Source organism: Cololabis saira, chromosome 21 (assembly GCF_033807715.1).
Source record: "Cololabis saira isolate AMF1-May2022 chromosome 21, fColSai1.1, whole genome shotgun sequence".
In the NCBI taxonomy this organism is placed as follows: domain Eukaryota; kingdom Metazoa; phylum Chordata; class Actinopteri; order Beloniformes; family Belonidae; genus Cololabis; species Cololabis saira.
This window is the reverse complement of record NC_084607.1, coordinates 29,544,013-29,561,507: the sequence shown is the minus strand read 5'-3', so window position 1 is coordinate 29,561,507 and position 17,495 is coordinate 29,544,013. Positions and strand designations below refer to the sequence as shown.

The 17,495-nt window shown below is 39.2% G+C and overlaps 1 protein-coding gene across 5 annotated transcripts in view; it reads left to right on the top strand.

Moving 5' to 3' along the window:
* Positions 1 to 17,495, top strand: part of usp43b (ubiquitin specific peptidase 43b) — a 98,002-nt gene that overhangs the window by 39,986 nt on the left and 40,521 nt on the right. For all 5 annotated transcript variants that reach the window (XM_061711358.1, XM_061711357.1, XM_061711356.1 and 2 more), the window contains one exon: positions 7,343 to 7,435. In XM_061711358.1, the coding sequence (XP_061567342.1) occupies positions 7,343 to 7,435 (93 nt within the window). The remainder of the gene's footprint in view (positions 1 to 7,342; positions 7,436 to 17,495) is intronic.

Genomic DNA, 17,495 nt, shown 5'->3' with positions numbered 1-17,495 from the left:
CCCATCAGTCTGTCATCCTGGAGATAAAAAGTCTGTTAATTTTGTCCATGTTTTACATCTGCAGCCTGTAAAGCTGATTTGTTAGAAGGGTGAAAAAAAGTATGCACTTTATATTATCCCATTAAATAGACGCATGTTTCTTAACCATGAAAGCTCACATGGGTAATCCGTTTTTGTTTAAAGCAATCAGGTTGTCCTGCTGTTTTCAGGCTGTAAATCACCATTCAACCAACTGACCAAACATCTGATCTAATTCTGAGAATAACTGGAGAGCGCCGTCGCTCTGGACTCACCGGCTAAGGAATTATTTGTCTGTACTGTACCTTCTTCCATCTGCTAATTCCTCCAAAAAGTGACAGCTCAGTGTGAGTCACAGCAATACATCTGCCTCAGCGCGTCTCTTAATTGCTACCCTCACTGTCAAATGTTTCAGCTGTGACACGTTGGGCGTGTCTGCACAGGAAGCGGCAGTCTCGGCAGCCTTGGAGGCAAAATCTGTTCCTTTCTCCCGCTCAAGTGACTTCCCAGCCAAGGAGAGTGGGTGCGATGGAGTACACACACACACACACACACACACACACACATATATATATATACATATATATAGCAACAGCAGCAACTTTACACTGCCTGGCATGCAGAAATTGCAGGAGATAATGCATCCCAAGGCTGAGGTTTCAAGTGGACATGTATACTGGATCATGGATCGTGACCTCGGACAAATAGTTCTTCATTCCTGCTCCAGTTTTCCTGGAGGAGCTGATTCCTGAGCCTCCGCCGCTGCCCGTGGGGCTTGGCAACGCAGTGTCCGATGTGATTCAACATCTCAAGTTGACAGAGCAGAGAATTATTCTTTTAATAGCGCAGTTTGTCACTACACAATCATCGACGCCATTATATGTGTTCAAACAAGTCAAATCCCTGTCCAAGCAATCCAAGCCAAGACCGACTTGGTGTTAATTTATTTTATGTGTCATTGCGTGATGGAGCTGATCAAAGGATATTTTCACAAGCTGCATTTCATGATGCATTTAGCATCATTTGTATCCCTGTGTCTTACACAAAATCAGATTTCCTCCTGTTTTGCACAGATTTGCAAACTGTCATTTATTTTCAACCACATCTGATCAAGTAAATCTTAAATCAGATTTGGTATAAGATGGAGATCCTTTACTGTGCTGTCGTTTGTGGAGACTGCAATAAAACTGTCTGTCAGGCTGTGTGTCTGCGCTGACGCCGAGCGACGGGCAGCCGAGCGTTTCAGATTACAGACGTGGTGCATTTTCAGTGGGAGTGAAGCTCGTCTTACTCCGGTGCGCTTTCTCTGAGAGGCTCGCCGCTCGCATCTTCAAATTAGTCGGTTTTGGTCATATTTAGTATCGTTTGTTTCCAAGCGTGGTTATTAGTTTTCAGATTATTCCCAGATAAAAATGAGAGTGGTAAATACATGCATGCTTATTTCCCAGCGGGGTATAGATTCTTGGTTTAGTGAAAATATTTAGATACCAATCTATTTAAAGTGGCCATATTATGCTAATTTTCAGCCATCTAATTTCAATCTTTCTCACCTCTGAAGTAGCTTTGCAACCAGAATAACTGTAAAAGCTAGTAATTATTGCAGAACAACTCAGACCGACAAACACGTGGAGAGGCTCTTGTTCAAGTGTTTTCTGATTGGTCCAATCCCTGGAGGCTTTTCAACATATTAACACTTCAGATCCTAACATGCATGTTTGGGCCAGAGTTAGACTGAGAAAATGAAAAAGAACAGCATAGCAAACCACCAAAACAAAGATTAAAGCCCAATTGAGCATTGAGTAAATGTTATGCTGATTAATTTCTATTCTGTATCAAACATCCCACATAGTCTTCATGTGTTTTCTGTATTTGACAGTGTTTATAGGTGTATATGTGGGAACTGTGGCAGACTACAGACTCAGAAAACATCTGTAGGCAAGAAATAAACTGCAAAAACTCAAAATCATACCAGACATATTTGTCTTATTTCTAGTTAAAATGTCTCATTTTTAGTCAAAAAATCTCATTACCCTTAAAACAAGTAATTACCAGAAAAATTACTTTGTTGTTTGACAATTTTCACCTGTTTCAAGTAAATTTTCACTTGAAATAAGTCAAAAAATCTGCCAGTGGGACAAGATGTATCTTCTCATTACAAGCAAAAAAATCTTGTTCCACTGGCAGATTTTTTCTACTTATTTTAAAATTGTTGTTTTTTTCCAGTGATGAGTCTTGTTTTAATTGTAATGAGATTTTTTTTACTAAAAATGAGACATTTTAACTAGAAATAAGAAGAATATTCTTGTATGATTTTGACTTTTTGCAGTGTAGAAACAGCTAATCAATGATGTGTTGGTGATGAGGATGTGTTGATGTGATAATCATGTAAATTTATCATATTTAATGCTTTGCTGATGGAAAACAGACCATAAAAGTGTGACACTTGGCTACTAATATCCCTGTACCCATGATGTTTGCTCTAAAGTGCATGCACACACCAATTGCCAACAGTTTATTGAAGGCCTGTAGGTCAGACTCATGTGCTTCTAATATTGGAACAATACAGACTTTCAGCTTTAGTGTTTTTGAAATTCCAGCAGCCTACTGGGCTTTATTCATTAAACAGTCCTCAGTGAAGTGTCACGGAAAAAGAAAGAAAAACACGTCTAGAAAAAACAAATTGCATCCACTGTGCCATGGTGGGCCAATTTTCTTTCACATTCCTTGAGAAAATGCTTAGTGAGAGTAAGCAGATTCACCAGACGGACAACTATACCCAGTCCTTGCTGGGAAATTGTACATTTTCACTTCCAAAAAATGACTGCTGACGCTATTGTTCTCGGAAAGTAAGACCATAAAATGAAATTCAGCCCCATATGACATCACAGAGAGCCGATGTTAGAAAAAACTGTCTAACAGAAGCAATCTGTGCAAAGCGATGATGAGCCTCCAGTCACGTCTAAGGTGATAATCCATCATAATAACTCTCTGCCTCAGTCAGAAAACATGGAAGAGCATCACATGCATACTTTTATATCAACCTGAGAATCTTGGGTTTTTTATTGCTTTGGAAAGAAAAAGTGTTACTCAACAAAGTTCAAAGCTGTGCCAGTGTGCTGCAGTGCAGATTCTTCAGCATGGCTGCGTCTCAGACAGGACGATACGTTCCTCTCAACCTTTGCACGCTTCCGCCATTAGAGCATCACCAGAATACCCCCCTCTTCCTCTGCTCCTTCAATCCTTTTGGTGTTTTAGAGCAGCGCCTGGCACATCTATGTTTTAGTGGAGTCGGGGTGTGATTTGTATGCATGGAGTGCAGTTACCCTCACTGTTTCCTGGCGAGAATAAGACATCCGTAGGGCAGCCATTCTACTCTGCCAAGAGGGAGAGATCCACTTAGAGGCCGTGTCAGCTGGGTTTGTTTGAATGGAGCTTTATGCCCCCCCCCCCCCCCCCCCCCTCTCCTCCCCTGCTGGGTCTGTCAGGTGCCCTCTTATAAGGAAAACACATTTGCACAGCTCATCCAGGCCTTATGTTCCCACAGTAGAGCTCAGCGTAAAAGGTCACGAAGGGCCAAAGTAAACACATTTAAGATGCAGCATGACACTTAAAAAGCAAATGAAAAAGTTTTAAAAAACAGCAAAAGAAGCAGGAGTTTTTAGATCATGTTTACAACACCAAAAAGGGGATATTTTTCTTTAAAATTAATCACTGAAGTTGCAGTTTTTTTAACTTTAAACCAGTACTCGAGTTGTAAAAAAAAAATTAGGGGGGATGGTGGATTTTATCATATGGGGACAGATAATTTGTGCTGATTACAAATAATATAATATATTACAAATAATAGCAGTGACCAAAACACCTGCAGAAATACTGCAGGAATGACATAGCAGCAGTTAAATGCAGCCTTCTGTAAGCTTTAAATATCCACTGGGCTTACATCAAATACATCAAAACACAACAATAACAAACAGTTTTCTGAACTTATCAATATGACTCTGTCCTTCACAGGATAAGTAAAATGGATCACTGCAAAAACTCAAAATCTTAACAAGAATATTTGTCTTATTTCTAGTTAAAATGTCTCATTTTAGTAAAAAGAAATCTCATTACACTTAAAACAAGACTCATCACTGGAAAAAACAACAATTTTCACTTGTTTCAAATAGATTTTCACTTAAAATTAGCAGAAAAATCTGCCAGTGGAACAAGATTTTTTTGCTTGGAATAAGAAGATAAATCTTTTTCTACTTATTTCAAGTGAAAATTTACTTGAAACAGGTGAAAATTGTCAAATAAGTTATTTTTCTGGTGTTATTTTTCTGGTGATGACTCTAAATGTTGAAATAGCAGTAAAACCACATTAATTGATGAAATGACATAAGGGATGCAAAGGGGGGATGGCAGTTTACAGGGGGGATGATTTGGACCGTTTTTATTTCAGGGGGGGATGCCATCCCCCCTCATCCCCCCTCAACTCCAGTACTGCTTTAATTATATAAACTTGAATTTAAACATCACGATATAAAGTATGTTGCTGCAAATAGGGAAGGGTGTGGCTTAAAGTCATAAATATCCCACATTATCCTCAGAAACATGCTATGATGGATCAATGACGGACACAGAACCAGCTGAAGCTGGACTGCAGCAGGATAGAGCTGCCGCCATAGGCCGCCGTCGTTAAGTGAAGGTAATCACGAACTGAAAAATCTGCTCCCAAAGCTGCCACCAGCCGCTGAAAGATACTTTCGTCGAGCCATTCCAAGCATTCAAGCAGAAAATAACCTTTGTGCAGACCGGCGCTCCTGCTTATGTTGCAAACAGAAACCTCAAGGATGACCCAGCGCCGACCTGACCGCCTCCCTCACGTGACGCAGATCACTCTGAGAACTTGTGGTTGTTTCCCAACTCTGAGCTTTACAGAGACGGCAGCATTTTTGGAGCCGGCGGTTGCTGCTTCAGCGAAAGGTGATCGTGAAACACACCAGGAACCCGACACTCGCGGCATCTCAGGAAAAACAAAAACGTGTGGCTATATCGAGCAATCGCTTTTAAAAGGTTAAATAGAAACATGGAATTTCTGTTTGGTTTCAAGTTCAGTAGCAAAAAAACAAGGGCGACATATTTGTAATAATTAAAGTCATCTTGTAACATAGTTTTAGCGTGCACGCTGTGGGTTCGTGGTGATGGAGAGAACGTGTTCTTTTCCTCTGCGAAAGCTACAATTCCCTCAACTCACTGACACTAGTTGTTGACTTATACTTCCCACAAGTCTATAATCAATTTCTGTTTTGCACGGTGCACTTTTTGCGAATAGTGATGAATCACAACATAATCATCACATAATTTCAGATTTACACCAACCATGCTGACAGTAAAGGAAATGAAAAGCTGAACCAGGGTAAAAAACATTGCACACTGTAGTTTCCACTTTTACCAGCAGCCATTGCGGCGAGAGCTTTCGGTCCCTGCAGAAATTCAAAATGACTGGGAATACAGTGTGTTTATTCCTGAGCTGACGTGCCAGCTGCACCATCCTTCACACTCGCACAGTCACATCCTGGACCTGCGAAGTCATCTGCACAGCCTTAATGTTAACACGGAGAAAACGGAGCTCCAGAGAATGTTTTTATATCCTTTCCTACAAAAAAAGGAATATATATGTATATATAAATATATTTTCCAGCTGGTTTGGAAATTAATCTTCTGAGCCTCTGAGGTGGCTTCCTTAACCTCAGTGTGCCACCAGGCTTTCAGGAAGCAGATTAAATTGACTATAGCTTCTAGATGGCAGCAAATGTGGAAAACATCCAGTGTGGCGTGTGGATTAAGCCCGGGAGGGCAGCAAAGTCACTTAGCTGCTGTCATGGTCAAGAAGAGCCAGCAGCATTTCAGATGAACCTCAAATCAAAACATTTGGTATCAGGTAATACTTTCAGATGTGTTAATCTTTAGTGTTACTCAGCTTTTACTAATTGAGAGGAAATCATTTAAACATTTACCACCAGTCAATCTCATTTAATCCTGCACAAGTGCTTGACAGCAAATGTGGGACAGAAGAATTTGGTTGCGAGGCAAGTTAAAGATTCATTCAGTCGTTTATCTGCCTGGAATAAGTTATTTCTTCTGGTGAAATTGAGAGTTATTAATTGAAGGAGGAACAAAAGAAAACAAGTCGAGCAGAAAAATCACAGCTTTGTTTTCATTCATTTCTGTGCATTCAGACGTAAAGGAGGAGAGCCCGTCACTGCGTTAACTTCTCTACTTTTCACCGAATGTGACGCAATGAGATAGAAACCTCTCCTGTTGCCTTCTTAGCATGGTTCCCCCCCAGGGGCCCGCTGCTACTAATTCCCCCCTCCGAGCCCCGTTCCCCGCCGTTATCATCCTCACCGGTTGCATCACTCATCCTTTCCTTTCCCAAAATGAGATCAAGCCCCCTGAAAGGAGCGCTGCGCTCATTTACACCGCTGTCCACTCTGGTGACGACGTTGAGCCGTCTTCATTGCCGCCACACTCGTTCGGTAGGACTTTGAGGTTTATGTGGAAGTAGGCCTGTGTTGAAAAGATCGATTCTCCGATTTTAAATCGATTCTCATATTAATTCCTAAAAATCGATTCATATGTCTAAAGATCGATTTAAAAAAGAAAAAAATGTTTTTTTTTTTAGTTTTTTTTTCATCATTACATTAAAACTTTTGGTACATTTTTGTTTATGCCCAAAAAAGGAATATTTTGTTGGACACGAGAATAACTGGTGCCATGTTTTTGCCTTTAAATATGTTTAAAGGTATGAAAACATTAAAGTTTTCAGTTATAATTGCATAAATTGTCTATATTTCTTTGCTTTTATATACTGTCTTGGGGTTACATTTGCATAAATGTTAAAAAACCAAATTCTCATAAATGGGGAAAAAATAAAAGCGATTTCTTTCGTCCTCTGTTTCCTCCCTGGATCTGTTTGCTAATTCTGCCCCACGATGTTTCTGAAAGCAGTTCTATCAGCATTCTGGGAGCTGATTGGTCCTTACAGCATCATTAGCTGCCAATACTTGCTGTTGAATCTAAATATAATACTAGTATTAATATGTTGCATAACTAGACAGTCATATAATTCATGCAACAGCTGAAAAAACAGTTTTATTAACAGTAACCCAAATCAATATCGGATCGAATCGAATTGGATCAAATCAAAGCGTGATAATCAATTCTGAATCTTAAGAATCGGAATCGAATCGATTCTTGATATTTGAATCGATCCCCAGCCCTATGTGGAAGTCTGTGTGGAGTCTGCTGATGTGACCGTGTTCTTTCCTCTCCTTAGATCCTCCCTGACATGCCCCCACTGCCTGAAACAGAGCAACACCTTTGACCCTTTCCTCTGCATCTCACTACCCATCCCTCTCCGCCAGACCAGGTGAGCTCTTCTCAGATGAAATGGTGACTGGAATTATTACTTATTGCCTTTTACATTTCTTTCATTAAGCAAATATATACGACGCAGACATTTGAAAGTGAACTAAAATAGCGCTACAAGTGGACAACACCCAGCTTTGTGCAACCACTTCTTGAAGTAAGAGCACGTCTTTGTGGAGCTGAGGTGGGGTGATAACAAGGAGGAAAAGCTGCAGTGGAAAACCCATCGAGGAACAATGTCTCATTCAGCTTTATATCACTACATCTACTTCAGCAGGTCAGCCTCTTCCTGAGACGGAGACCCCATCCTTTGTTTTGGTATTTCTCTGCTTCAAGAACGTGTTCACTCTCACATAAACAAGATCTGTAGAGCGAGGTCTAGTTTTTTCTGTGTAAAACTCGAGCTTTCACTGCAGATTTTCAACAGCTCGCTCGCTCTATTTGATTCTGGTCTCGACTGCGGGTCCTGGTGATGTCAGGAGGCAGTGAACTGAATGTTTTCTCTTCCGCGGAGCTGAGCCGGTCGTGTTCAGGTGGAGGAACAGACCTGCTCTCGCTGAGCCAGCTGGAGGTAGTCATGATGAGGCAGATGAGTCCCAGACGCGCATGGTGACACACCCGCTTATTCAGAGCGTCCACTGCCACCTGACACAGAGAGCTGAATCACCAGACATAATTATCTGGCACGAGGATCTGTGGTCAGCTTTTCCATGCTTCTGCACTTTTTTGCTGTATGTATGATGCACATGATGAACCGGGCTTCCAGCAACCATTATGGAGCTGACTGCTGACCGGGCAGCTGATCCTGATGATGGATTACAACAGCATCACAGCTCAACATGCTCTGAAGGAGGACAGGAGTGGACTCAGATCTTGAGCCTATTTGTTTACTTAACTGAATCTCAAATCTGAACCATGTCACATGTTTTAAAGTTTAAAAAAATCTAATCTTCTGCAAACTTAAGCTTATAATACAAGTCCATTGACTCCTTTGCATTTGGAGCTCCTTTTAAGCAAGCAGAGGTTCCGAGACTGATGTTCACAGGACGACAACAACTGTCCAGTTTTACATTTGGTGAAGGTCTGATAGACATTTTCACACTTGTAACTCCAAGTGTGTTATAGTTTGAAGTTTCTTGACTACACTGCAAAAACTCAAAATCTTAACAAGAATATTTGTCTTATTTCTAGTTAAAATGTCTCATTTTTAGTGAAAAAATATTCATCACCAGAAAAATAACTTGTTATTTGACAATTTTCACCTGTTTCAAGTAAATTTTCACTTGAAATAAGTTGAAAAAAAAGCCAGTGGGACAAGATTTATCTTCTCATTACAAGCAAAAAAATCTTGTTCCTCTGGCAGATTTTTCTACTTATTTTAAGTGAAAATCTACTTGAAACAGGTGAAAATTGTTGTTTTTTCCAGTGATGAGTCTTGTTTTAAATGTAATGAGATTTTTTTTGACTAAAAATGAGACATTTTAACTAGAAATAAGACAAATGGGGGAGTCACGTGACCAAGACCAAGATGGTAGCTTTTTAGAGAGCTCCGTACAGCCGTGCACGATTTCACCAAAACTCCCGGACAAATATCACTAACTCTTCCTGTAAAATCTCTGTGCTGATATGCCAACCTCCTCTGCAACCAAGCAGTGCGAAATATTTACTCGGGGTCGCCGAAATACTACTACTCCGACACCGCCGAGCCCGTCAGAGAGCAAAGAAGCTAAGGCTAGCGATATGGCTACTATGGCAGAAGTTTTGAGCGAGCTGAAATCACTCCGGTCAGACTTCGGAAATAAGCTGGACAACATAGACACTCGCCTTGCTGACATGGCAAGCTCAATGGCTGCACTGGAAAGCAATGTTGCAGAAGTAAAACGGGATGTTTCTTCTAATGCGGCACGTATTGAGGAGGCTGAGCGTCGTATAAGCGACACAGAAGATGCAACGGGAAAAGCAGGCGCCGCACTTGACTCTGCCATCAAACGGATTGCCTACCTTGAAGCCAAAACAGAAGATCTGGAGAACCGGTCCAGGAGAAAGAACCTCCGTCTGTTTGGCATCCGTGAGGGAGCCGAGGGGCAGCAACCACTCTTTGACTTTATCAGCGGCATGTTACCACGATGGCTGGGGCTAAATCCTGATAAGTCATTCACTCTGGAGCGGGTACATCGCACCCTGGCACCTGCGAAACCCAACCAAAATAGAGCGATCCTCATCCGCTTCTTAAAGTTTCAGGAGAAGGAGTTTGTTTATCGGGAAACAAGGCGACAGGACATCTCACACGACGGGGCCAAGATATCATTTTCGCAGGACCTCTCTGCGGAGACTGTCCGGATCCGCCGGGGCTTTAACACCGTCATCAAGCTGTTTGTGGATATCAACGCGTTCCGTGGGTTCCACCACAACCCCTGCAAGCTTAGAGTGGTCCATAACGGCAAGATTCATCTTCTCTCAACACCAGAGGAGGCTGAAAAGTTCTACAGAAGCATCCGACAGTCAAAGTAATCTCTACAGGTATGTGCAGCTTCAAACGAGGCGTCACTGGGAGTCGCTGCAATCACAAACTTTGGACTTCAGCTTTTTTCAGTTTTTCAGTTGCAGGCGCCCCCTGACGGTTAAAGTGTGTAATTAAAAATAGCTCAGGTGATTTCAAAATTAGCCTTTTCTTAATGTAGAATAGATAAATATGGTTCTGGTATATAAGTGTGGGAATATGTGCACATATGCATGTATGTTTATATATCTTCTGTTAAGCATGGCCGTTGCCAGCTTGTTCAATACATACATCTATTCTACAAGGATCGCATATGTTTCAGTATTAAACAGTTTAAGTTTATAGGAAGATGTAATTGTTTTTTTGTTTTTTTTCTCTCTCTTTTACATGGTATTGTGATTCGGAAGGGAGAAATTCTTTTATAAAGTTTTAAGTGCATGGTTGATGGTTTTGGGTGTAGTTACGTTGACTAGTTGCTCCTCAAATATTGTGGATCAACGTTCCCCGGAATTTCAACCGGGAGAAGGTGGGAGGGCGAGGGGGTCTGTATGTGTGTTTATGTGTACACTTGCATCATTTTTTTTTTTTTTTTTTCCCTTTCCTTTTTTTTTCTTTTTTCTTTTCTTTTCTTAACCATTTATGTTATAACCTTGGATTATACTGAAATTATAATTTATGGAGAAAACAAAAGGTAGACTGAACACTAATATTACAAGTTGGAATGTGCGGGGAATAAGAAAACTGTCCAAACTGAAACAGGTAATGGACAGGATAAAATATCTTAAATCTAAAATAGTATTCATACAGGAATCGCACTTGATGGTCACAGATATGCATTATTTGAGCAAAAGGTGGCCAGGCCAAGTATTCCATGCTTCATATAATACTCATGCAAGAGGTGTAATTATCCTTATACACAAATCAATACCATTTCAAGTCATAAAAACTATCCAAGATCCACTTGGAAGGTACATTATCATTCAAGGCAATATTTTGACACAAAAATTAAATCTTATAAACGTATATGGTCCCAATGAAGATAATCCATCTTTTTTTGAAAAATTATTCCTCACTGTATCTTCCTTGGAGGGACTTTATATAATCGGAGGAGACTTTAATTGTGCCCTCGACCCAGTGTTGGATAGATCTACCCAATCTGAAGCAACCCATGTGCGAACTAGGAAAACTTTGGCTAACTTTATGAAGGATCTAAGATTAACTGAAATTTGGCGAACGCAGAATCCTTATGACAGAGAATACTCATGTTATTCAAGCACGTATAAAACACACTCGCGTATTGATTATTTTTTAATTTCTATGGAGCTACTGCCAAATGTTAAAAAGTGTTGGTATAATACTATAGTAATCAGTGACCATGCAGCAGTATCTATGGAGATTCAATTAGGTATGTCCGAGCACTGTTCAAGATGGAGATTACAGGCCTATTTATTACAGGATCCAGCCTTCGTTAAATTTGTGGAAAGTTGTATAAATAGATATTTTGAATTAAATACAGATGAAACTACAGCCAGCATTAGATGGGAAGCATTCAAGGCCTACATAAGGGGAGAAATTATTAGTTACACAAGCTCTAAAACCAAAAGACACAATCAAGAATTGCGAGTACTAGACAACCAAATTAAAAAAGCTGAGGATGAATTCTATAAGGACAATGATCCTGGAAAATTACAAAACCTTTCTGTCTTGAGAGCTAAATATGATAAATTAACATCTGACAAAGTAGCTAAAAGTCTAATGTGGACCAAACAAACTTATTACGACCAAGGGGAAAAAGCAGGTAAATTACTGGCCTGGAGGGTTAAAAAGACACAAGCGGAAAGAACAATTAATAATATAAAATCAACATCTGGCGACTTAACAACAGACCCATTAGAGATAAATAAAAACTTCAGAGACTTTTATGAATCAACATACAAATCAGAATATACAGAAAACAGTGAGGACCAAAGCGCATTCCTTGACCAATTACAATTTCGGACTATATCAGATGATGAAAAAATAACACTAGATAACCCATTAACAATAGAAGAGCTTCTTGAAGCTATAGGGGATATGAATAGCGGTAAAGCACCAGGACCAGATGGGCTGCCTATAGAGTTTTACAAAACATTTCGAAAACTACTTGTTAGACCACTTCTCGACATGTATGACGAATCTTTTAATACAGAAACGCTTCCAGATTCATTAAGATTAGCATTAATAACTTTAATATTAAAACCAAACAAACCCCCAACTGAATGCTCATCTTATAGACCGATTAGTTTAATGGGATGTGACACAAAAATATTATGTAAAACACTTTCAAGAAGATTAGATAAATATCTCCCTCAGCTGATTAATGATGACCAACAAGGCTTTGTACAAAAAAGACAAGGATATCACAATGTGAGAAGAGTCTTGAACGTACTTCATGAGAAACATAATGCCACAGATACAGCAATGCTATCAGTAGATGCTTGCCAAGCTTTTGACAGGATAGAATGGGGCTACTTATTCGATGTGCTCCGAAGATTTGGATTAGGCAAAATGTTTCTTAAATGGATACAGCTACTATATACAAACCCAACTGTTGAGGTCTTAACTAACACTACCATCTCGAGACCCTTCAGCCTACAGAGGTCCACTCGGCAGGGTTGTCCTTTGTCCCCACTCCTGTTCACATTAGCAATTGAACCATTGGCTATGGCAGTACGAATACATACAGGAATATCAGGCATTATGATTGGGGGGGTAGATCATCGCATTGCCTTATTTGCAGATGATATAATATTTTTCCTAACAAATTTAAAGAATAGTGTTCCCAATTTGATGAAATTAATGCAGCATTTTGGAGGGTTTTCAGGATATAAAATTAACAATTCCAAATCATTATTAATGTTCCTTAACAGAAAAGAAAGACACAACCCTATAATAAATACCCCATTTACAACAACTACTGAAGGTTTTACATATTTAGGTGTTAAAATCACTCCTGAATTAAATGACACAGTCCCAGCAAATTATAACCCCCTGCTAGAAAGAGTAACCGAGACACTGAATCGCTGGTCTACTTTGCCTATATCTATGGTCGGACGAATAAATTTGATAAAAATGACTATTCTACCCCAGTTTTTATATTATTTTCAAACAATCCCATTGCCGCTTCCAAATTTGTTTTATGACAAACTTAACAAACTGTTAAGTCAATTCATCTGGAATGATAGGAAAGCCAGAATTCGTTTAAAACTTCTATATCTACCTTATGAGAGGGGAGGACTCCAACTTCCCAATCTCAGGTGGTATTATATGGCTGCCCAATTAACCTCAGCATCATATTATTTCGGTGCAACAACACCCCCTGCCTGGGTAAGCATTGAGCAAGAGTCCACCCCAGATCTACCATTGAGCCTATATTTATATTCTTCAGACATTAAAACACTGAAAAGACATATTAAAAATCCTCTCCTTAAAAATACAATCTCAGTTTGGTATGCCGCACACAAACATATAGGTGATATGCCTGTATTGTCCCAATTTACTCCTATTTGGGGTAATGAACAGTTTACACCTGGCTGGAAAGATGAGGGATTTAGATTATGGAATGTAAAAGGTATTCAGAAAGTAAAGGATCTTTATGTAGATGGGGTTTTGCTTACATTTGATCAGTTATGTCAGAGATACCAAATCCCGAAGAAACACTTCTTCAAATATTTGCAGTTAAAAAGCTATATGTCTTCAAAACACAAACAGTTTATGTATTTACCATCTTTATCTAAACTAGAGGAAATAACACTTTCAAATTTAGGAGGGAAGGGCCATGTATCTAAATATTACAATATACTAGTCACACATAGTACTGAATCAGCAATAGATAAATTAAACGCTTGGAAAATGGATATAAAAGAAGATATTGATGAATTAGATTGGAATGATGCATGTTTAAAAGCTCAAAAACAAACAATAAACACAAGGTCTCGACTACTCCAATACAAGTGGTTAATGAGAGTGTATATAACCCCAGTCAAACTCCACCATATGAATGCTAACATTCCAGATGACTGTACAAAATGTTTGAAAGAGAAGGGAACATTATTTCATTGCTTGTGGGAATGTGTGAAGATCCAAAACTTCTGGAAGGATGTTATACATTGTTTGTCAGAGATGTTTAATGCTAAAGTCCCCCTAAATGCCAAACTGTGTGTGCTTGGAATATACCCAAAGAACTTCCTACAAACGACAAAGCAATATACAGTTCTGGACTTTGGACTTCTTCAGGCCAGGAGAGCTGTTGCACTATGTTGGAAGAGTATGGATGCTCCGACATTGAGAATGTGGATAAGGGAGCTTTCTGGCTGTATCGGACTGGAAAGGCTAACTTACATTGCCAAAGGAAAACGAAAGGACTTTGCTGAACTCTGGGAACCTTATATGAACATTATGACAGATGAAGCAAGATTTCAAGATTTGCCTGAAAATAACTTCTAATTTTTTTTTTTCTTTTTTTTTTTTTTTTAAATTTGTTTAATTTACTAATTTAATTTATTTTATTTTTCCTCCCTGATTGGTTAATTCAATATATTATTTATATTTCAATTGAAAATGGTGCAAGCTAAGTGTATGTGTGTCTATGTAATGTATGTGTAAATGTTGTATGTCTGAAAAACAAAAAATTACAATAAACATATTGTGAAAAAAAAAGAAATAAGACAAATATTCTTGTTAAGATTTTGAGTTTTTGCAGTGTGATTCTGAAGCATCATGTGCACCAGATACCTTTCAGCATTTTTCGCTTGCATCAACAACAATATTTGTCACATTTGAAGCTGGGTGGTTGATTTCTGCCTCCGGATTGTGCCTGACAACTCAGAAAAACACATCGGTTCCCCTGCAGAACACAAGGACAGCAGTACTGAGAACTACGGGCATCCAAGCATTATTGCAGGAATGTAAAATGTCTGGAAAAACATAAACCTTCATTGTCAGTGTTACCTTTAAACCTCCATATTTCATAGCTTTATCATCCCTAGTCATGAGTATAATAGCCCATCCCTACAGGATGGGGGATGTATATGTCGTCTGGCATGAAGAAGTGTTCAGTGATCAGTGAACCCATTTCGGCATAAATCTGCATGAATTGTGAGCCGTCGTTTCTCATTCATGTCACACGGTCACATGTCAGATCTAGATCCTGGCTGGGACGTCATACTGAAGTGACACAGTGCAGCCTGAAAAGTTGAATCGGGTTTTGACACCCACGCAGCCCTAAAACACTTCATATTGGAGATTTAGCAGAAGAAGGTGGACCTATTGATTACTTTAGACAGCTGATGTGAACGTAGGTGCAGACATCGTCTGGTTTAGGTCCCGCAAACCCCAAACATCCTAATAGGAGGTTTAAAATCAATACCAGCACCTTCAGAGCTCACTAATAACCATGTTTGTTTGTTTAATTCGTACAACAACTAATGTGTGAAACCAACAGTTCGCCGTTCTGTAGGTTATGAGGTTTCTGCTTCTTATTCTGTTTTTTCTGTTCAGTTTTGCTCTGGGTTGTTTTTTTTTTATAGCTGCAATAAACAAGATATATGGTGTTAATTTGTGAGCTTTATAGTAGCTTCTTGGTGGATTTTATTAGTTTAAAAAAAACCACCAGGTTAGCAGGGGGCCCCCTGACTCCAGCATATATGAGAGGACTAATCAATCATTTTACCTCAGTGTCAGAGCAAGGCAAGTTCATTTGGTGGATCTTTTTTGATCTGAAATGCTTTTTAACTGCAAGTAAAGTTGAAGCAACACAAATGTTCTTTTCCTTTTTCATTTTAAGTTCCCGCTCTTTCATGAAAGTTTAGTCAACGTTGCTTCTAATTTGGGGAATAGTTTTTAAGAGCTTGATTCTGACAGCTTGCCAGATTGATGCTGCCTTCGTTTCCATGTGTGGCAGTTTGAGAGACGCCGGTTGTGAGGGGACGAGCCGAGGAGGAAGCAGATGGGTTGCTTTTTAAAGTCTTTACATCTTTCCTCGTGTTACAAGTTCAGCCCGCTCATGCCCGAGTCACGTCTGCAGGCCATAAACACAAACTGTTTGTTAACAAAGCAACATTTGCTCTGCCTGGCAGTCCAAACACTGGGCTCTGTCGGCGTGTGGTCATCTGGTCTTTTCATTTTTGATGGATTTTCTTACACTTAACATATGGTCATTTGAAAAATGAGCTACATGTGTAATGGAAGCGGTTGAATAACAAGTAAACTATTGAAAATCTTTGAGACATCGCTTGTTGATGGAGTTAAAAGACTCGTAGACTTGACATTTTTTTCGACTTTTTCATGATTTAAACAGATAAGTAACTTGGAAAAACATCACAACATCTAATTCCTTAGATTATGTGTTGATAATCGCAGTGAGACTTGAAAATTTGAAGCTCAAACATGTAAAAAATCAAGAAAATTTTTTCTCCTTTGCTTGATATAATTTAGGAATATTAGATGTATTTCTCGATTTGTTTTTGCAGGGTAAGCTTTGTTTTGCTCTTTCCTTTTGAAGCTGGTGGCCTCTTCGAAACATTTTAACAACTCTAAGGCCTCATTTCATCTTGATCGTCTTTGTAAAATCTCCAGAAGCCAGAACTACCTTTCAAAACATTTGCAAATAACAAAAGGTCTGCAGTTGATTTAAGTCCACTGAAAACTCTCAACTCTGGTTTAGATTTGACCAGCGTTGTTCCCAGAAACTAAAGGAGCCTAAAAGATGCCAAAACAATGCCAACATCTCACTTCTAAAAGTAACTCCTCCAGCTGCTGGTGACATCTGGGGTCAGACGTAGTCTGCACACGCGAAGGAAAGGTTTGCTGTCCACATGCGTCATTAAAAGGTTGGGTGGGAGATATTGGAAAAAACTGACGGAGCCAACAAGATTTTGAAATATACCCAAAAAAAAATACCTGCCTCAGAAGCCGCACCTCCCAAGCACACAAATATTTTTGTGTTGCCCTGCGAACCTGTTTTTAACTGTTTGTTATCAGTATGGACAGTACTCGAGTTGTAAAAAAAAATCAGGGGGGATGGTGGATTTTATCATATGGGGACAGATAATTTGTGCTGATTACAAATAATATAATATATTACAAATAATAGCATTGACCAAAACACCTGCAGAAATACTGCAGGAATGACATAGCAGCAGTTAAATGCAGCCTTCTGTAAGCTTTAAATATCCACTGGGCTTACATCAAATACATCAAAACACAACAATAAAAAACACTTTTCTGAACTTATCAATATGACTCTGTCCTTCACAGGATAAGTAAAATGGATCATTGCAAAAACTCAAAATAAGAATATATGTCTTATTTCTAGTTAAAATGTCCTAATAAAAAAAAAACTCATTACACTTAAAACAAGACTCATCACTGGAAAAAACAACAATTTTCACCTGTTTCAAGTAGATTTTCACTTGAAATAAGTAGAAAAATCTGCCAGTGGAACAAGATTTTTTTGCTTGTAATGAGAAGATAAATCTTGTCCCACTGGCAGATTTTCCTACTTATTTCAAGTGAAAATTTA